Source organism: Clavelina lepadiformis, chromosome 1 (assembly GCF_947623445.1).
Source record: "Clavelina lepadiformis chromosome 1, kaClaLepa1.1, whole genome shotgun sequence".
Classification (NCBI taxonomy): Eukaryota; Metazoa; Chordata; class Ascidiacea; order Aplousobranchia; family Clavelinidae; genus Clavelina; species Clavelina lepadiformis.
In genome coordinates this window covers 20,352,470-20,374,324 of record NC_135240.1, presented here as the reverse complement: position 1 = coordinate 20,374,324, position 21,855 = coordinate 20,352,470, and the positions used below count along the sequence as shown (strand labels likewise).

General features: G+C 36.5%; 2 protein-coding genes across 3 annotated transcripts; one reads left to right on the top strand and one right to left on the bottom strand.

Moving 5' to 3' along the window:
* The first annotated feature begins 2,307 nt into the window (after window positions 1-2,307).
* Window positions 2,308-13,100, top strand: LOC143465949 (semaphorin-3C-like). 2 transcript variants are annotated; one of them, XM_076964493.1, is made up of 21 exons: window positions 2,308-2,585; window positions 3,716-3,864; window positions 4,437-4,496; window positions 4,585-4,692; window positions 5,073-5,160; window positions 5,254-5,367; window positions 5,880-6,049; window positions 6,339-6,459; window positions 7,160-7,232; window positions 7,332-7,511; window positions 8,479-8,648; window positions 9,167-9,249; window positions 9,421-9,614; window positions 10,074-10,150; window positions 10,276-10,474; window positions 10,681-10,895; window positions 11,090-11,338; window positions 11,677-11,842; window positions 12,022-12,180; window positions 12,284-12,369; window positions 12,474-13,100. In XM_076964493.1, the coding sequence occupies exons 1-21, from the start codon at window positions 2,498-2,500 to the stop codon at window positions 12,551-12,553; spliced, it is 2,829 nt and encodes a 942-aa protein (XP_076820608.1). In that variant the 5' UTR covers window positions 2,308-2,497; the 3' UTR covers window positions 12,554-13,100. The 2 variants fall into 2 exon arrangements, with proteins under 2 accessions (XP_076820608.1, XP_076820615.1); XM_076964500.1 differs by lacking the exon at window positions 11,090-11,338.
* A 251-nt stretch (window positions 13,101-13,351) lies between these two features.
* On the bottom strand, window positions 13,352-18,797 carry LOC143457518 (bifunctional methylenetetrahydrofolate dehydrogenase/cyclohydrolase, mitochondrial-like). Its single transcript, XM_076955250.1, has 9 exons — window positions 18,660-18,797; window positions 17,581-17,754; window positions 17,144-17,328; window positions 16,752-16,883; window positions 16,088-16,231; window positions 15,906-16,013; window positions 15,366-15,458; window positions 15,143-15,268; window positions 13,352-14,930 (listed from the first exon to the last, which is right to left on the bottom strand). Exons 2-9 carry the CDS (start codon window positions 17,688-17,690, stop codon window positions 14,815-14,817), a joined length of 1,014 nt encoding a protein of 337 aa, XP_076811365.1. The 5' UTR covers window positions 17,691-17,754; window positions 18,660-18,797; the 3' UTR covers window positions 13,352-14,814.
* Between the last annotated feature and the right edge of the window lie 3,058 nt (window positions 18,798-21,855).

The window sequence follows — 21,855 nt, the reverse complement described above, 5'->3', positions numbered from 1 at the left end:
TGGGCGTTAAGCCTCGAACTATTGTCTGCTGACGCAATTCGCGCAAAGTGGATTCCACAGTCCTTTATAGGATAATCGTTTTGGATCTCTTAATAACACCATTGCAGGGCGATGTGCAGTTCAGACGGAAGTATAAATTCTAAGAAAACGATGAAGATTTAGAAGAAACGAGTTGTTAGAGCGTGCCCGATGTCACAGCACCATTGCGAGATTAATAAGCGTATATGACGTCAGCATATATTTGATATTGTCATTGAAGACTTTCTTGCGATAGAAGTAACGCTGTTGCACTATTGTTGAGTGATTCTCTCTAATGCCAGGAAAAGTTCTTCCGATCCACGTTCGAGGGGATTTTCCATTTTCTTAAGATCCAAAACTGATGTTATTACATATTATGCGCCTGATTTTAAAGTTGTCTTAAAAAGATATGATCTAATCATGTTTGCTATCTCCAATTGTAATGCGTCATTAGATATCACACGACATTTGCTCCAACAGCCCGAATTCCAGCACGACTTTAGCGCAGTATCACAGCGTTGTCTTTGCCGATGCCAGATGAGGGCGTGGTTAGGTGGGCGGATTTTCTGCATTTTCTTCTTAGATGTCACCCGCTGTTGTGTAATATTAATTTGGATTTTACAAGTATTACAAAAACGAAAACGCGTCATTTAATATAAATATTGCGTCACGGTCACGTTACAAGACGACAGGATTTTGTCCATTTATAAGACAACGTCATCAAAGGAAGATTTCAGTTCATAAAAAAGTTATGCAAATAAAACGATCGCAGCAGTCTGTCAACGATTGAGAAAAGGACATGTTACGAAAATCACGTATTACGATCGTGAAGGATTTCCTCTCGTTGACGGTCCGCAGCTCTTGAATATAGAACTCGACTATTGTTTTTGCTTTGTAATATTTTCCGCATCGATTCCTCAGAGGCGATATTTTTAATTCGTCATCCCACGAAGTATAATGAAAATATTTTTTCAATGCGGTGTCCTCGTTTTTTTCTGAGCCATTTACTAGTTGGTTTTGTAATATCTTTCTGTATTTGCAGAAGGTGTTTATATAAAGTCATTTTATGCTGCAAATAAAAGCGATCTATTCCGCCGTCTTATTCAAAAGCTCGGCTAAGATTACATTAGAACCATTTTGATTGAGAGGATGAAGCGATTGACATCCGGTATTGATTAAAGCAAAGGTTGCTTGTTTAGCATCTGGGAAAACTGAAATTCTCAGATACTGCGGTTGTCCAGAAGCCGCGAAATAAGTGTTTTTATGAGAGTTTAGATCGCGTTGCAACTTTAAAATGTTCATGTGCGTTTTGCGCAATGTATGTGCGTATATTATGCTTTTATTGAGACGTTATAATCAGTAAATACGGTTTATCTCAAACAGCTCAAGTAGATATATATGCTCTATGTTGAAGCAAACGTTGCTCTTGGGATTAATATTTTTTAGCAAGCAGACGCTTTATTTCTACTGAAAGGTTTTAAACGGACATCTAAGAATATTCTAGAACGGTCTAGATTTTACAAGCCAATATTTACATGTGACTTGGTCCTATTTTGCCGCAAGTGTTTTAAATATTTACACAAATTTATGTAACGTAGACTGTACGCTGGTTTTCCGTTATACGTGACGTATAATTGCTTTCGGATTTAGTTTAGTTTGCGTGAGCAATTCGTAATAATTATTATTGTTTGTTCTCCATTAAGGCATTAATGTTCATTAGTGTTGAAATTACATAGAAGGTTTAGACTTCGTGTTAGGTCGTTACGGTATAATTTGAAGCCGCGGTTGGTCCAACGCATAACCTAAATCAACAAACACTTTTCGACATTATGGTTTGAGATAACGTATATGATCGTAAAGCGAAGAGATTTTGGCAGAAGAGTGTAATTTATCTTGTCTTAACTCGGCGATGTAAATGGCCAGAGGAAGGCAATAACGTCATCGCTGCAGCCAATACGAGAAAAGTTCATTCGGTTGTCGGGTTTAGAGGATTTATGGCAGACGTCGCGCTCGCTCTGAAAGTTGCTGCGCTGAAACAGACAGATGTAGATTGAGATATGTGAATCACAAGCGTTATGATTCAACTGTACTTGGGTAAACTTGTTTAGATTTAAATCTCAGCAGACATGTGAAAATTTCTCAAGCGTGCACAAGTGTCGGTGAATGACCAACAGACGCGGTTATCCAACTATAGGTTGTTGTCGCTTGACTGGCACTCTTAACCGGTACTGTTTGATAGTGTTCTTCAAAGCTTCTACATTTTGTCACCCTGCTTCCTTCTTTAGGACTCGAAATAAGTTCATACGTTGTAGGAAACCGCAAACGATCAAGGCTTGTGTTTAGCTTAACTGGACCGTTTAAACCGAATTACTTGAATACTCTATACGTAAAGAACGAACTATAACTTGTCGAGGATTTTCAAGACAGCAAGCTCAAAGTAATTTAGAAGAGGCACTTCCAAGCAGCTTCGGTAAACAGAATGGTTAACGGATTTCAATGCTCCTATAAAGAATTTGTTTTCGTTTGGATATCCACCTGCCTTTTCCTCAGCTTGACAAATTGTGAAGGTAAAGAAATTAAGTAAACTTTTGTTCTTTAAGAAATCTATATAATAATCAGCTCAAACAACGTAGTGCTGTGTGTATCGTAATTTCAGTTCAATACATTTCAAACACATTACATGGGAATATGATAACGACAATCAGGATATCGCAACACAACATCCTATTTGTTCAGTTAAGTATGGAATAGTGTACGTTGGCGAGATAATATTTTAAAGTCCGTTTTCATGACCAGCGTTGTGGAAAGACTTTGCCACTATAACGCATTTGTATATACCTTTCACAGAAGGGAGTTTACAGTACTTACTTTAAGCGTACACTTGTATCTTGAAAATGGTATCATGGCAGGCAACTTGTGGTCAGAAATAGAAAAAAAAAATGTAAATTAAACTCAGTGAAGTTTCCTTTGTAGTTTACTTAAACAAGTCCTACAGTATAATAGGCTTATTCTGCGAAACAAGTGGGATTTTCTGTGTGTTTGTCAGTGTAGTTTTGCAATCCTTATATAATTACATGGTTTCATAGAAAATTTTCGACACACGACTCATGCCACACTTATTAGGCTAAATCATGCAAACGTACAAATAACTTCCGTTTTCTTAACGTATCGAAAAGTCAGATGCAGACGTCATTCCCCACATACTTAGAACCCTTTTTTGTAAAAGACAGTAGGCCTGCGGCAGAAGTAGAATTAATGAAGTGTACTTACCACAGCGGAAACACAAACATATCATCATACAGACCTCATGATATATGAAGAATTGAACCTATATACCTTATGTAATGAAAGGGATCGCGATTTTTGAAAGTTTTTCAACGAACGTTCTTTTGATTGGACAGATGTTACGTCCGCCTTTAGGGTAGGCTGGCTTGTTTTGACAGTTGCATGTTATAAACATAAGCAACTGATAAAAATCGGGAGAGAAACTTCAGTTTTTTCTATCACATAAGTGTGCAGAAGCATATACCATTTTAGAACAAGAGATATGGGTTTAAAAGACCACGCAGGGCGTGCGCGAATTCCGTGCTAGATTTTTAAATAAAAAATTAGGACGACTTTCTCATTATTTTGGATAGTTTTCGTGTAATACGGTTTTCTAGAACGATTTATACCGTTTTGTTTTTCTCTTAATTAGATAATTTATCGAGTCAATGGAACAATCACACGCTGGATGGAGAAATCCTTACAAGCTATCTTGATGAAGCCAACAGCAGGCTCTACATCGGATCTGCCAATAAAATCTACGAATTCGACTCAGGAAATGTATCCGTTCCGCTTGGAGAGGTAACAATATTATTGTCTTCATATATTTGACACGGCCGGACACAGTAATATGCTTCGTACTTATACATGATTTCTACACACTCGCATTTTACGCTTATGTGTTATATCTGCACGTTATCCAACTTTTGTCCTCAGTTTTACTTTTAACCCGTATAATAATTGGCATAAGTGAATTTTCGAACCTTTTTAAAATGTTACAAAAAAGGAATTGGAAGCGTGACCTCTGCTAACTTTACCACCATTTCCGTTTGTCATTCATTTGTCTTCACAAGTTTTGGGTTTTAGTAAATACCTTTTACGTGAATAAGTTTAACAAATTAGACCATTTTATTTTTAACGACTTTATCTTTTTGTATTACGTTAGATGCAAGATGTATCGTAAGTGGAAAACCAAAAAGCGCTTTAATGAAATTATGTTTAAATTACGCTTAGTTTTAATTCTCCATATAACCTTTCGGATCTTCCCGAAATATCTTATCGTTAGTTTGATTAAGGAGAGTGAGTTTTATTTGACATATATGATATAACACTATGTAAATATCAAGTCCATTTGATTTCAATTCTATACGCAGATATATTGGCCGTCGCCCTCAGATCTAGAGCAGGCTTGCATAATGGTGAATTCGGACAGCGTAAGTCCAATTTTGATGACATAACCATTATGTTTGACTTTTTCTTATATTGAAATTACAGTAATGACATTGCTGTTTTTACCTGCAGAAATTATGCCAAAACAACATAAGGATTATACAGTCCGCCAACGATACTCACCTTTACGTTTGTGGGACGTTGACTTACAACCCATCTTGTGCCTATGTTAAGAAGCAGGTTGGTTGTAAATTTTAAGGCTGTTGCTATTTCACCTCAAAAAAATCGAACCTTGGAAACTATTTCATCCGGTTTCTGGTTAGCCTTTCGTGGAATTCATAATACAGTAAAGAAACTTATACTGAATCTATTTTTTAATCTAAATGTAAATTCAATTTAACCCTAGATAGCCAAAACCAACTTTTTTTGATCTCTCTTTTAACTTAACCGTTTTTGTTAAACATCGAGCTGCGTGATTTACTTCCAGTAAAATATAGTCACTTCAAATCTTCAAATATAAAACGTTTTGGTGCTAGCATATCGGTTTCATCTGCAGAATAAATGCGCATTGTTTTTCTAAACTCGCGTTTCGTTATTTTACAAATTTGTTCCGTTTCTAGAATTTTCAATTCATCGAGACTAGCAAAGAAAGCGGTCGATGGAAGCTTTCTTATAACCCATATGTTCCAATCGAATCCATCATGTCACGTAAGTATATATCTTGGCACCTGTAAGACAAAAGATTGTCGTAAATAAACAAGTGACAACAATTCAAGATGTTCCCACATGTTTGCTGAGTAGATGGAAAACTGTTCTCTGCCACAAGGGAGTCCCAAGGCGATAACGGGTTGATTACAAAATCTTTAAACGGTGCTGTATTGAGGACACCAGACACCGACAAGTTCGTATTAAATGGTGAGTTCATGGGGAAAGGCTTACTCAGCATACGTTGTTTTTTTTCGCCAAAATGTAAGATTATAAATGAACGTAAATGTGAAATGAATGAACCACAGCTAATGGTAAAAGTCTGTAGCACTGTTTAATATCGATTCAATCAAGCCTTGCTGTAGAAGACTGCCCAGAAAAAGTGTTATCGTGTTCCTGTGGTTAGATTATACCTGTACAAGTTTGCTTTCAAAGGCTAAAATCGCTGGCAAATGGCTTGCTTAAAAGCATTCTGACGCTTAAATTAGCGGCGCCTATGTGTTAAGCGTCAAACCCCACATAAAACAGTCCTTTATACATCATCGACAGTGGTCCATGAGGTCCATGAGGTCCATGAGGTCCCTGAGGTCCCTGAGGGCAAATATGTCCATTTATATGAACAAGTACTGGGAAAGTGTCTGGTTAAAGGATTTCCTTTTCGCATTGGATGAAGTTTCCTCTTATTTCGATATAAATTGACTAAGTTTTTGTTTTCTTTACAGATCCCGAATTTGTCGGTATTCACGAAGTGCGTTCTAGCGGAAAGAATATTGGGGACAAAATAATGGTTTTATTTCGCGAGAAAGCGGAAGAATTTCAACCTTACAAATACGGCTTGTCTGCTGATCCAAAAGAGCGTAACATTGCGTCACGTATTGCTACAGTCTGCGCGGTAAGTCACATTAACGAAATTAGTTTTGCACATTATGTATATCAATCTCAATTACACAGGGATGGAGTTCTGTAGTTGGTAGGGTTAATCGGCTTTAAAAGCCAGTGCTTTATAGACACTGCTGTATTGGCAAAATAAGGACTCTAATTAGAAGTACTCAAGCACCTTTACAATTAAAAACGGATTTCCCGAAGCTATTGACAACCAAAAGCGCAACTGACTGTTTAAGTAGCGCTTCGTGTATTTCAAAAGGAGCGGAAATTGATTAAATCTAATTTTCTTTCAACAGAACGACCGTGGTGGAACAAATGGTGTGTTGGATGGCAACTTTGCCACTTTTTCAAAAATGTCCATTGTTTGCGATACGGAAAGTAAAACCGACAAAGCCCCTTTCCAATACACTCATTTAGGTTTGATGTTTTTCATTTTTTTTGTGAGTTGTTAGTGTTCGAGCAAACACGCACGTTAGTGTTAGTGTTCAGTCGTGTCCATTGTTTGCCTTGTTGCGCTTATATATTCGATCTCTTCAACATGAGGCTATACATAATCTACGTTCGTTACTGTCATCACCATTGAAAGTGTATCTAGAATCTAGATAGAAACCAAACTTTTACTATAACTATGAATGAAATATTTTGGCTGCTTCGCATTACAAGGTGCTTTAAATGTTATGCACCGACGTATATCCAAGTTGTGACAACTTTCCAAAACACAAAATTTCACTTAAGTAGAAATAAGAACTGGAACGATTTTACTGAACCTATATGGAAGATGCCAAATTAACTTCATTTTTTTCGGCAAGAGCTTGCGTTGCATGTTATTGGTTTGCATTCAACAACTTTCACACGATAAGGCAATTTGGAGAATTTAATGTAATCGGATTATGATAATAGGATTAGCTAGCTGATGTAAAACAACGCAACACGGACCGTGCTTCGAATTGCATTTATGAAAAGTTTCTACGTGTATGCCTATGTAGCAGTTAATAAAAGCGGCAAAGAATACGATGTTTCCAAGACAAACACTTACGCGTATCAATCTGTCAATCATTCTATGAATCTGTCCAACGAAACTTTGTTTTACTAAACTAAATATTCTTGGTTTGCTTAGAATCAACATTTGTTGTTGAAAATGAACGGGATCGTCCGGGCCAAACCCTATACGGAGTATTCACCATGCCCAGGTAATTTGTGACCTGGTAATTTTGTCAAAACCTCCAGGCTTGGTTTGCAAAAAAACTTTTTGATCCCTTTCGGATTCATTAAATCTGTATTTCTTGTAGCGACGCAGTAGCCGGAACAGCGGTTTGCGCTTTCCGCATGCAAGATGTGAAAGAGGCGATGAAAACCGACCAATACTGGGCACGACAAGATGGACAGAGGGTCAGTAGAACGTATGATGACCATTATGGACCAGCACCTGGGATGTGTGTTGACGATACCAGAGATTTATCAAGGGCAAGGCATGTAGCTTCAGTTAATCCTTATCGTTTTTTATTTATTTGATACGTTTATGACGCCTGAAGATACGCAATCGTGCTCGGAATATGATGAACGTCACAACCGATAACGTTCGGTTCCGCACTGCCTTATAACAACGATAAAATAAGATTTATTAGTTACACCCAATGCCAAAACAAAGAATGCTTGTGCTTGGAGCGTTGTGATCTGGCTATGATGTGAGCACGGGCATACACATTATTACATGCCTCCCACCTACAGAGATATAACCGTGTTGAAATCCAACGTTTTTTTTTCATACAACTTTGACATGTTTTAATAAACGACGCGTGTCGACTTGACATGATATTGAAAGTGGTCATATCTGTCTTTGTCAATAATGATTTGACAAGCTGTCTGTGTTGTTTAACGCTAAGTACGCAAGGATTACTTTATCGTTTACAAGTTAAAAGGCTGATGTAATAAATGGAACCCAAGTGACGCTTACAAATGCTAAGGTTTGACGCGTTTTAAATCACGTGAGTCAAATTCTAGCATGTTGTCGTTACTACTTGTAATTCTTTGATGTTCGTGGAACTACTTGCTGTTGTTATTGATACTCTTTATCTTTTCAGCAGTGTTTCCTTAAGTTGTCAAAATTTGAACTAAGTAGACGGTATAAAGCTTTATTATCCAACTCGATTTGATTAAAACGCTTAGTCGTTTCCTTTTTATCTCCTACATACGCGGCAAATTTGAGAAGAAATAAGTTTAATTACTATCTTATTCGGGGAACTTAGACGCGACGTTGTTGTTTGTGTTAAAATAACTTCTCGGAAGTTTGCTGTTTTTATAAACTCAAGTCACATGAAATAAGACGGACCTGAAAACCATATTGCTGAACCTGTTATGTAGTGGAGTGGGAATGTTGGAGATATTTTAGCAAACTGTATCAGAAAAATCTAGTCTAATGACGGCACTTTTGCGCAGGTTGTCCTTCAGCAAAACACACCCGATCAAATTTGGCAATGTATATCCCAGCGGAAGGAAGCCTTTGTACCAAGAATCGGGCGTCCGGTACCGCCACATTGTTGCCGACTATCTGGAACCACGCGAAAGCAGTCTCGGAACGAACACCACAGTTCTGTTCATGGTAACTGGTAAGTGAACGCTAACTTATTTTATATCGAACGCGTCTTCATACCATGTGGGACGCTATATACGTGAGAACGGTTTAGCCCCACAGTCGCGATTACGTAATCGTAGATAATAATTAAATTATATCGGAAGCGTACTCGGCGAAACCGCCTCTATGCAGTCTTGATGGGTTCACGGTAAATTCGCTTCTTCCCTGTCAGTCTCTCCCTTGTCGAAATTAATTGACCCAAAGGGAGCCAACCGACACATCCCTCTGTCGCAACCATGTGGTTGAGGTCTCCGATGTCCTTTTCTTGTATCATAAGACGCGATGAAGTATTTTGAAGAACTAGCCAAGGACTTAGTGACGCTACCAAATAGACTAACAACTGCAACGTCCGTATACAAGCGTTAGTCTCTACTGAAAACGAGAAATCGATTTTACTTATCGCCTGAAACTGTTACTTTGTAAAGATGATAGAGATTCGCTCACGTATTTGTGAAACTTTGAACAGCTTGGTTAAAGAAATTTTTATTGCAGATGACGGTTTGTTGAAACGACTGGTGCTGGCTTACGATAGATCTTCCGAACCTTGGCTACTTCCAGATATTCGACTAATTGAGGTAATCATAAAAGGACATACCAGATTTTATTATGTGCCTTAGATACGGTTTTAATAAACAAAAAATTTAGTTTAAATTTCGTTAGATGCGTTAAATTTTTTGTCATAAAAAATTTCCACACCAATTCAAATTTCTCTTAAACCATTAAACAAAACTAATCATATTTCTCAGGAGGGATCAGAAGGAAAAGTCCGATCCATTCGGATTGGGAAGAAGGATTTGTATATTTTCACAGAGGCGACCGTAATTCAGGCCCCGAAAGCTTCATGTTCGCTTTATCGCAACTGTCGTCAGTGCGATGAAGCCGGTGACCCATACTGTAGTTGGACGTATGCTGGTTGCTCGTCAGTTTTCGACGACACCAGGTTAGTAAATATTTTGCGTTTATCTCAGCAAACATACGAAATTATATCGACATAATTTACGAGGAATGTCCATTCGTATCTGGCTAAAAGCACTTGATATACTACCAAGTCCGTACTGATAGTATGGACTTGGTAGTATATCAAGTGCTGGTCCAACTGAACAGTCTGAACAGTACCTGTTACGGATTAACGGAAATAACGCAGCAGATAAATCGCGCTTTGTGCTTGTGTGTGTCAGATAGGATGTTATTTAGCAGATTTTTACGTGGTTGTGCATCATGTATCACACCATGCATTTTGACAATGACGTAACCATTATGTATCCATTACATCATCCTTGTAACAAGGCGTGTTTCGAAATTATGTCACTTGTTAACAACGTTCAACGTTGTTAACATAGTTAGTGATCGAAAACAACAAAATATGTCGAGAAATCAACTAAATCGTGTCTTATTGCAGTTTACAGAAACGAAGTGCGGATACGGCGATCGTAACTGTCTCCTGCAACCTCAACGAAGAACCAGAGTTTGATCAGAGTGCGTATTGCACAACACACGTTTTTAATCTAATTTCTACTTCAGTCACGTGTCAAACTATCAGTTGTAACTATAATATAAACCAGTTAGTCATTTTCTTATAACAATGGCCATTCCTAATATAGGAGAAGAGTTAATAGCTGAGCTGATGATAAACCAGACTGAATTGTCGAGACAATACGACGAAGTTGAAAGTCAACTGTCGGAGCTGCAGGCCCAGCACCAGTCATACAGAGAAGCTTATCAAAGCTGCCTTGCTACAAAGATGGAGCTGTCGACGGATTTGGCAACATGCAACAAAAGCAAAACAAGTTTAACCACTGAGTATGTAAAACATTGCAACCAGAGCAACGCAATGATTATATAAACTGTGAATGGTTAAACTTTCCTACCCTCAAAGATTTCATTCAACATTACATCTAATTTACACAATATTTCTTGTTTTACTATTACGTTTTATCACTCAAAAATCTTTTCTAAGATATATTAAGTCGTTCCGAAATTTGTAAACCGCTGTTTGTCTGAAATAGATTACAAAGCCGACCCACGAATGAACAGTTTAACCAAGAGATTTCAAAGGCTCAAGACGCTCTAGAAAACGCGGCGTCTTGCTACCGTGAGCTGAGCGAAATATCTGTCGAAAAAAAGACGTTGAACAACGAACTGAGCAACATACAAGGACAACTAATCGAAAGTGAAAAAGACAACAAGGATCAAATGGATGACCTGACAAGAAAAGTAGACGGTAAAAACTTTGTATTGCTTGTTTCATTTTTTTTGGAAATGTGAAGTTTTTTTGTTCCAAAGCTAAATTTAGGTAAAAAAATAACAACGTATCCAGTGCATGTGAAACAACAAAAACTCACACCACTTAAATAAAAATTTGCATGCTCTGGATGTGGCTTTCTTTGGTTAAGTGCATGTTTCCTTGGTATACAGAATGTAAGTACCGTCAAATGAAACTGGAAGACAGCTCTAAGCAGCAACAAAAAAAAGCGAACGCAACCATTGCTAACTGTATCTGGAAGACGGAAATGGGCTATGATAGAATAAGTAAGCTCATCGAGGCCAACAAAGAGTTGCAAGATTTAAACAACAACTTTACCAGCGCCATAGTTGATCTGCGGGCGCAGCACCTTGACGATATCCAGAATATCAAGCGCCTCACCTGGCTACACAAACGTAATGGTTGGTAACGTGATTCTTTCTGTTGTTACTTTTCCTTTTTTATTATAACTTATTTATTTTTATTCTTGAGAAATGTTATGGCGAATGCACGTAGTTTGTGTTTGTTTGCAAGCTTAGTTTTAGTAGCTTATCATCTGTTTGCTTTTTTTAACTGCAAATATCTGTTTCAAACCCTGTTTTATATAGCACTTCTATACTGTCTGACAACCTTTGACACTTTTCGCTTAAAACCATCAACGTTTCCGCAATTTCGCTTCTTGGTAGAGAGTGGTTGAAACATGAAAGTTTTAATAACAAGGTTTTCAAAAAAAAAATGCAAACCTATTCTGTTTCTTCAGGAGAAAGAGGGCAACAGAATTGCAACCATAATGGCTGGTTTTTGTCTAATGCCACTGGAAACCTCTTTTTTCTCGGAAAGCGACGCAGGAATTACTCAGATGCCTCTAGAATCTGCCATAAGCTAGGCGGACAACTTGCAATATTCAGAAATGTAGATGAGTTAAGGTAAGCACGCCTTGTTCAAGAAATATATGTTATTGCTTAAGCTTTATGTATCAAGGAGTTTGTTCAAATCTATGTTTTCAATTGCAGTCTTTATAATTGTTAACGGTGTTTTTATTTCTTGCATACTTATTGGTAGTTATTTGCCAGTTTAAAAAATTGACGCGGTTTGCTGTTTGTAGGTATATCAACAATGTCATTAGGGCTTTCCAACCCACTCGAAATTTCTGGATAGGTTTAGTAAAAGATTCCGACAATTCCTTGGTATGGGAAGACGGAACACAGCTGGGCAATGATTACGAAAGATTTCCAAGAAGTCAACAAAAACGTCTAAGAAGAAAGTAAGCGCCTAACGCTGAATGTATAACCTAACAACATATTTTGAAGTGGACTTGATTGATTGGTGGTAAACAAACTAAATTCTATACATATTGATATGGTTAGGCACAAATACTGCGTTGAAGTTAATACTCTTCAAAAATGGATCCTTGTTCCTTGTGAAAGAATAAGAAGACCTATCTGCCAAAAGCGTAAGTATGAAATCAGTTTTGCTTTCATAGTAGTTTTTTCACGTTTTTCTAAACTCGCAATAACATAAAGCAAAATCCTGATATTTTCACTATTGTTTTTGCAGCTACGTCAAATTTAAATCGCTTAAACGACGAAAAACGAAAAACCATGCGATTGTTTTCCGTTATGGCTGACACTGGATGAAAATGTAGAGGACTCTTCGTCGGAGCTAAACAGCGTTTAAATTCTTCAGTTGTATCCTCGGCTCGGTAGATTTTACCTCTTCTGAGCTGACTTCGTTTCCAAACTCTGCGTAGTGTGGGAGCCAAGAGCTGAAGGAGATTTTTCTGCGTTTCTGAAAGTATTCTGTTTTACCGTGGAACATTTCAGTTAAAACTTGTCAAATTATCGAGCTTTATTTATTAAATTATTTTATCGTTACAAAATATAAATTTGTTTTTATTTTGAGTGAAGTGTACTATTGCGCATATTTATGTCTGAAGTGTACATATTTTTGTATTGAGCACACGGGATACTTGCCATAAATGAAATGTAAATCATCCGTATTCATTGACCAATATTCTTTGATACTTGTTTAATCGGCTGCCTAATTATGTTGTTTACGCTCTGGACGGTACAGCATGCTAATTTTCCCTAAACACCATTAAGCTACAACATAGTTTTTCGTGCACTCGTCGTAATCGTAAAGTTGTTACTACATAGGGCATATAAAACACTGCCTTTCATACAATCTTCTGCTGTTGTGTTTAGTCAGGTCTATATTCCAGGTTCAGGGCAGAACTAGGAAGTTAAATCAATGCTTTTGCAGGCAAATGATTATGAAATAATAAAAAATAAATGTTATTCTAGTATATCTACGTTCTACAGGTTACATTTCCAGAAAATTTTTACAAATTGATATAACCGTATCAACCTAGAAAAAATTTTTTTTTTCGTCGGAAATTATTTGTAAAATTCAGTAGCGATACAGTGCCCACCATATCTGACCGGTACTTCTTTATTTTACAGCCATCATCTTCTAGTACACCTGAGCAGTACTTCATTAATCAAGTAGTTTAAGCAAACGTGTAGGAAATTCAAAGGTAAACTTTGTTGTCCCCATTAACTGGAAGACAATCAGAGAATGAAAACATATGGGTGCAAGCATAAAAGGTACGTGAAAAAAACAAAAACTGGAAGGTGCAAGAAAATAGCTGACAACGTTACTGTTTATAATACTTACAACGTACAAAAATTTGAGATTCTTGTTGATAAAGTTTTTGAGCAAAAATGATTCATAAATAAGTATAGTGTATGAGGCATTTTAGTTTAAACTTAGTAACCGACCAAAAGATTACTACCAAGCAAACATTTACTAATACAAAACCAAAAGCTTCCAACTAAATTTTCACCGATGATCTTCTACAAAATTATGAATGGAATTCAAAAATAAGACAAGCCAACTGGCCACCTCTGCAGAAATAACACATAATGCTCGTTTTCAAACACTATGGAACCTTGTTCAAACAGTACCCTTGCCTACTTGTTTCTAAAAACAATAAATTTTTTCATTATAGATCAAACAAAATTCAATAAAATAACTGAATGCTATGCCAGTAAAAAGGGTGCAAAGAGAAGCTTTCCGCTTAGCTCGATAAACTGCAGAAACCGCTTCGTGTAAACTGTGCAGAACAAATGTTTAAGACAAGTTATAACTGAAATACAAGCCAGTGTATAAAATGGCAAGGTTATGAAATAAGTATGAGGAATTTGGAGAAAAAAATCTGTTGGTTTGGACTACAAAAACTGATTTTTTTGAACTTAAATAGTGTAAGTAGTAGCAATTACAATTTTATCTCTCTTGATCATATACATGTCAAATTTTTAGACCAGATATTACAAGGCATGAAACCTTTTCACTTTGCCTGCTGCTTTGACAAAAAGGCAGTATTATGGCCTATTTTGCTTAATTTGAACGAAAACCAAAAAATGGGTTTAAAACTTTAAGTTTAAAGTTCCAAGTTAAAAATAAAAGCTTTAAATGTGTCAAAAACATAATAGTAAAGGTTACGGCAGTTTGGACATCAATCCCCATACTTACAAGCAGTAAAAATAACAGTAAAAGTTTCAACTGGATTTCACTAATGATAAATAATTCCTGTGTAGTAGCGAGAAATTGCCTAGCTATAAACTTTCAACAGATGAAAAATGCAATGTTCCTACAATGAACGTAAGTTAGATTAAAGTGAAAGAACAATTTTCAATGATAAAGAAAATTATTACATGATTAGATATGATGAAAAAGAATGCAACCTCATTAAACATCATGAAATTAAACTTTAAAAACACAGTATTTTGTTTTCTGCACCATACAAATTTTATCATTTACTGTATGTGGTCATTTCAAGTGAAGTGTGTGATATAATTTATATAATCCAAATCAAATAGTGCCAAAAGCGTTGATTTTAGTACTTTATGGCCTTTTTTGTGGCTAACATTGTGTTCTTACACAACATGGCAACGGTCATAGGTCCAACACCTCCAGGAACTGGAGTGATGTAACCTGCCACTTTCTTCACTTCTGTAATTAAACGCATCATCGATATTATTTCAAGAGTAACATATTATGGTTATGGGTTTGGTTGTGTCTTGATGGTAGACAGCTCTTTTATCAGAAATTCCAGCCATTGCAATTTGAATGAGTTGTAAATTATAATTAAAACTGTTAATCTAAATAAAAGTCAGTGACGTTACTAGAACTTATAAACATTGTTGCTCTGATGCAATATTTACCATCAAAGTCGACATCGCCAACCATTTTATACTTTTGAGTAGCTTCATCCTTGACTCTGTTAATTCCGACATCAATCACACAAGCTCCCTCTTTCACCATATCTGCTGTGATCAGCTTTGGAATACCTATATAATGTACAGGTTTTTGAATATAAGCATTTTAATAAATATATATAATTACGTATATTGTCATTGATCCAACTTTGTAACATACAAGCGGTACCTGCAGCGGCTATAATTATATCAGCTGTTAAGGTGAACATTTTGAGTTGCTCACGTGGAGTATACCTGTGTGTCTGCGTCACTGTAGCATCCCCTAAACATCATGAGATTATTTGTATATTTCAGCATTTCTCAATGAAATTGTTTTCACAAATACTGTTTGTAAAACAATTTAACACAAAGGTTGCAACTTAAAAGATACTAGTCATGAAATGTTAAGACACAATAACAACTGTGGCTACTGGTCACAATGAGAAAAACATGTTCATGACCAACCAAGCACAATCTTTCCAACCCACATTTGGGTAAAGACTCAACGTTTAAGTAGCGCCGTTGTTTTGATGATTAAATTTTTATTATTTATTATTAAATTATCAATCATCAACATTAGGAAAAGATATAATGCTAGAAGATAAGCTATCCAAATTTTCAGAAACAAAAGGTTAGAACATGTTCTTTACATATATACATTGCAAAACAGAAAAACTTTCTGTTTACAGTGAAAATAATTTCTACATTTTTTTTCAAATGAACACCTTACCACCCGGTCTCTCGTGCCTATGATCTGTATGAAGCAACATGGCCATTGGCATACCAACATTCTTTGATCTCCCACAGACAACAGCAGTTTTTGCAAACGTTTCAACTCCTTAGACATTAAAAAATCATTTACAAACAAACTTTTATGCTGTGATTCGATTGTGTTTACCAATTAAAAATAACCTGTTCTTTTAATCATTTCCCAAACACCGGCAGGAGTTGCAGGCAAGAGTGAGGGTTGATCAAGACATAACCTCCCAATATTGCTGATGTGAAAACCATCCACATCCTTTTCTGGAGCGACAGCATTGCAGATGGTTCTTTCATCTGACCAAAAATGATAGTGCAATATTGTTTAAATTGTAAATGTCAAGTTAAAACTGGAGTCACCATGTATAGGGTACTAAAAAACAAAAATATATTTCACCCACAGTTGGGCATCCTTAGTCTGTTGAAATAAAATGACGGGTACACGGCCATAACCGAAAATTAAAACTTAACAAAATCTTACGTGGAATAACAAATGCAGGGAAACTCAAGGGAAAGAGATAAAAAACGATTAAACAAACAAATAGAATGAACAACATTTAATTTGGGAAAAACCATTTTATTATTGTTAAGGCTGATCTAGTTGTTATTTGCCTACTGCTGTGATTTGATTTAAAATGATTTATCATAGGCAATTTGTAAGATTTTTATCTTTTAAAAATGCACCCTGTCATAAACACAGAAGTCAATGAATTACACTTCCCTCTTTCTCGATCGTTTATTATATATATTAATATGCATATACATACAATAAAATATATCATTTTTATTATCTACGATGTCTTTTTAACTGACATACCAATATGTTCAGGAACAGGAAGTTGTACAAGAATTCCATTCACATTCTTGTTTTCATTTAGCTCATTGATTATATCAAGCAATGTGGATTGTGTAATTGACGGAGGATGTGTAATTACTTCGCTTGTGATACCTACAAACCATTAGCATAATACATGAAAGTATGCTTCCAGTTATCACACGTGTATATTGGTATGTTATGATAATATTTATCCTCAAACTGAGGGAAGTCTTTGCACAACTTAATCCCAGTAATGATTCTTCATCGTTTGAGCCCCGGTTACCGAGCTAACCTTTGGACAAGTTCCAATTGTCACATATTATTTGTATTGTACCTAATAATCATATGATTTTACACAGGATTTGCGAAAAATGTCAAACACAGGAACATACCAACTTTTTTGCATGCCTTAACTTTGTTCTTCACATATGTTGCACTTGCAGGATTCTCACCCACCAATACAACACTTAAGTGAGGAACTTGATTTCCATTGGCCACCCATTCTTCCACTTCAGTCTTAACTTCCTTATGAATGTCTTTTGCAAGTGCTACACCACTTATGATCTGAGCTTCGTGTCTACACATTTAATACAGTAAGAAAAATTATTATTGTGTATATTGGCTGATAACACCAAAAAGGAAAAAACAATCTTTAATTTTGCTATTACATCATCAAAACAATCAATGCAGAAGATGCCAGCAGACAAAATCCTGCCATATAATTAGAAATAATATTCATTTTTTCAATCAATTTCAAATTGCAATATTCAATTAACTAATCGAACATACATATACCCTCATGCTTCCATGTGTGCATTTAGTTACTTACCGTCTTGTAGAAGTCGAGAATTTTGTTAAACCACTGTAATGGGTGAAAGATGCTGAGCATTTGATGAAAGGTCTATGTTTAATCATGGACTGAAATATTTTAGAAGCCATATTAAGTCAAATTATAGCCGAATATTCAATGATTTTGAGTCCTTTTCCAGAATTCAATAGAAACCTACCATACAGAAAGTAAAAGAATTTAACCTTTTTCAATTTCCCCTTTTTGAAATAGGATCTTGTATGTTAAGAAATTACAAATTATTTCATAACACATGAACTTCTTGGAATGGAATTTGAAGAAATATCACAACTGCTGAGTTAATGGTCTTTAACAGATTTCTGATAGTAAAAATTTTGCAGTTTTTTGAATTCATTCAAAAAACAGCATCATGCACTGCTATGCTATATCTACATGCTATGCAAAAAATTTTAGTAAAAATTGGTGACTTAATCAAATGCAATAACGAACTAACAGGTATAACCTATATATTTTACATCATCAAATCAGAATGTTAACGTGTGTACACAAAGGTGAATTCTGGTCTCTGATAATTTTGCAGAGTCTAGTTACTAGTATATAAGTGCGCAACCACAGGATGCCTTGGTATACTAGACCTCAGCTACTCAAATTGTGACGTCATCTTGTGCACTTGTATACTAGACCCCTTTTGCACTTCAGCTAGAAGACTTGAATGGGAAGGAGTTATGAATTCATAGAAGAGAAATTATGGCGTAACAATTTCACAAAACTTGATCCTGATATTGGAGTGTAAAAGTAAAAGAGATCCCGCCATTTTACACTTAGGCTTATGACTTGGACAGAACTGTGTGCTCAATTCGTCTGCAGTCTGGTTTCTGTTTGAAGTTCTAACACAGTGACTTTATAGTTACTCCAATTACTCCGATAATAATCGTACACTCATACAACAAAATGCGGTGAAAGAAAGGAACAAAGATTTGAAAACGCTATTGGCCTCCAAACTGTGTTTGTGGAGGGCATGACCCAATAATGCTTATTACGTTAGCGCCAGCAACATTACTAAGTCTTATGCTCACAGATCTATTATAAAAAATGCTGACCTAATTTGGCGCGCCCAAATTGCTATGCCCAGGAACACCGGTCCCCACTTGTTCCCTTTGAACTAAGCTCCTTCCAATCCAATATTTAGACTTTAACTGGGGAGTCATTTGGCACTTAATACCAAGTTTTAGTGGCTGAATCTGTGTTCTGTGGTTAACCATAATCAGATAAACTCTATATACTTGCGACCTTTGGGTGCTTCTTGGTTTGTCGCTGGTTGGCGCCCTCAGAATACTACCTGCACGTGGTAATTTTCTGACTGTGCGTCTGTTTTCCCATTCCTTTATTGAGTTTATTTCTTCACTGCTTCCGCACAAAACGGCAATTCGATAAAAGCATTGAACTAAGAAGGTCGTGTTTTTTTTCAATATATGAGCGAAGCTAACATACAACTGGAGCAGCAGCCTTTTGAGTCAGGAATCAGCAACCGAACAACATAACAGCGCTAACCTTCCCCATATACTTAAGTAAATATTTGCTCATGCATTACAGTACTTATTTGGTGCAGTCCGTAAGCCCGAACGTGTGCAATCCCGTGTAAGTGCAATTAGGATGGGTCGAATTCCTAATTTAATATGTAAGCTTCTTGTTTAAATGCGTGCATCTTGTGCAAACATTAGTTCAATTTACTTTATTCAGTTCGGTATACTTCGCTTCAATACAAGTTTTATCAATATTTCTTACTTTGTTGACAACGTCGGTTTAAATGCAATGCTAGCCGAGGAGTGCACGGAAATTTTCTGGAGTCAGATTATCTCAGAGTCATGACGGGACTATCTCTCTCTCCCAAAAAAATGCTTAAATTACATCCATTTTCGCAGTACACCTGAAGAAGCAAGCTTATGTTTGCGAAAGCTCGTGTAGAAAAATATAAATAAAGTTAACCTTCAGAGTGACAAACTATATATCCTGTTTTTTACTTTACTACAAATGATTAATTAGTATTAACAAAATTATTAATCGGCGTAATCGGGCGGTCGGACGATTCAACCCGCGGACGATTCAACTCAGGACGATTCAATCCACGGACCTTTCATGTACTTATGACTTAGGTTATCACCAAGTTACTTTGTAGCCAATTGTAAGGTTAATATTGGACAGTCTAGACTCTAGAGTTAGGCCATCCTGTACGTCGTGGTTAATGGTTATGGTACTGTAACATTGCAATCGTACCGTATTTCATTCAGGTACTATAAAGATTTAAAAATGCACAATGATAGGTCTTGTGCATCATGCAAGTACCACACTTCCCACTATGATGCACCAGGACTTCTTAACAGGAACACAAAGCCTTGCACAAAGGCATTACAGCAGTAGAACATTACTGGATATCGAATACTGGCTTTATTATTTTGGGTCTAGTGCTCAATTCAATCGTCCGTGTGTTGAATCGTCCTAGGTTGAATCGTCCGAGGGTTAAATCGTCGTGGGTTAAATCGTCCTAGGTTGAATCGTCCTGGGTTGAATCGTCCGTGGGTTAAATCGACCTAGAACCTGCATAATCGGCATCAATATTTAATTATAATTAATGATGCCCCACAAACTGTTTGTGGGAACAACGAGTACCCACACAAAGCACATTACACGTATAAAAATATGGCAGAAAAATTTAGAAGTGTTAAAAACATGCATAATATATACTGTTCTTTTATTTTTGTTACTTTTATTCTGCAAAACTTGCATGTAAAATTGTAAATGAAGTGTTATAATTTTTAAAAAATTTGTTTACAAAATGATCAGTCAAAACCACTACATTTGTCGCTTACTTATAAGTAATTTCCAAGTTAATGGATGATTGGGCTTTTTCGCGGCAAACATAAACTGGAAGCTGGGCTAGGCTGTTAGGCTACGGTTTAACGGTGGTGCTAAATTAGGAAGTACCGGTAAGAATGGGTCTAGCAGGCTCCATGTCCCAATTGTAGAGTAAATATACAAAATTTGAAGATATAGGATTAAAATAAGGCAGCGACTATTTCACTGGCTGCCGGTTACCGGATTTGGAAGAAAATAGCCTAGGCCTATATACTTCGGTAAACAGCTAGCCAATAGCTGTCTATGCAATTGATATTTTCTTATTTCGCTAAACGGCGGCCGGTTAAATGTACAATTATTTATTTTACCGGCCGCCGTTTACCGAAGTAGGAAAATAAGATTACGGTAAATGGAATACTGTAGCTTTAGGCATTTAATTGAAGATAAGTATGCTAATTTTCAACTTAAAATGACAAAATAATTTTTCCAAACTGTAAATTAATTTAAAACTAATCCCCTCTTACTCAAACTCTCACTTCTCATGATTAAATTACTAGCCTAAGCTGGGCTGCGAATTGAAATAAACGCTATTTTTTGGGTATAGTATACAACTGCACAACCACATGACGTCACAATTTGAGAAGCTGTGGTCTAGTATAAAGAAAGGCATCTTATGGTTGTGCCCAGTGGTGGGATTCAAATATTTTAAAATCTGGTTCTCTCACTAGCAGCATGCCATATTGACCAGGGGCGGATATACATTAGGGTTGCCATACGTCCGGATTTCCCCGGACATGTCCGGAATTTTAGTGTTCAAACTGCGTCCGGGGGGAAATGCTAAAATATGCTTAAATGTCCGGAATTTTTTTAAATTGTTTGTTGCGTTACGGGTAATAATATCATTGTTACGTCATAAACGACAATACAGCGCACTATTTGGGATACAATGATACATGGATGAGTGGAGCTGGGCTAGTAGCTGAAGGCCTTATATCTTGGTCTGCGGAGTTGATATTGCAAAATTTAGAACATGTCTGAAACGATAAGAGCGTGTATTCGCTGAAGAAAATGATAAAGCAGTGCAAGCAGTAGAAAAATACCGCAACAAGAAGTCTGTTGCAGACCAAATGAGAATACCAAGGAAATTGTCGTTTGTTTAATGCTTAATGATTTCGAAGTGGGGCGCGGGTTTTGTTCGCACCGTCAAGGTGGGGCGCCTCTCCATAAGTTTTAGAACCCCTGTTCTAGTTGAAGATGCGAACCGAATATGTTAAGTGCTAAAATTTAATTTTGTTATTGTTTTACTGTAGAATATGGCTAAGCGAAAATGTAAATTCACGGATGAAATGCAAGCAAAACATCCATCCATGGCCCAATAGCCTAGTGAATTCATGACACTATGTTCAAAAATCCACTCCGGTATACAATGGAAAGGCAAAGCAT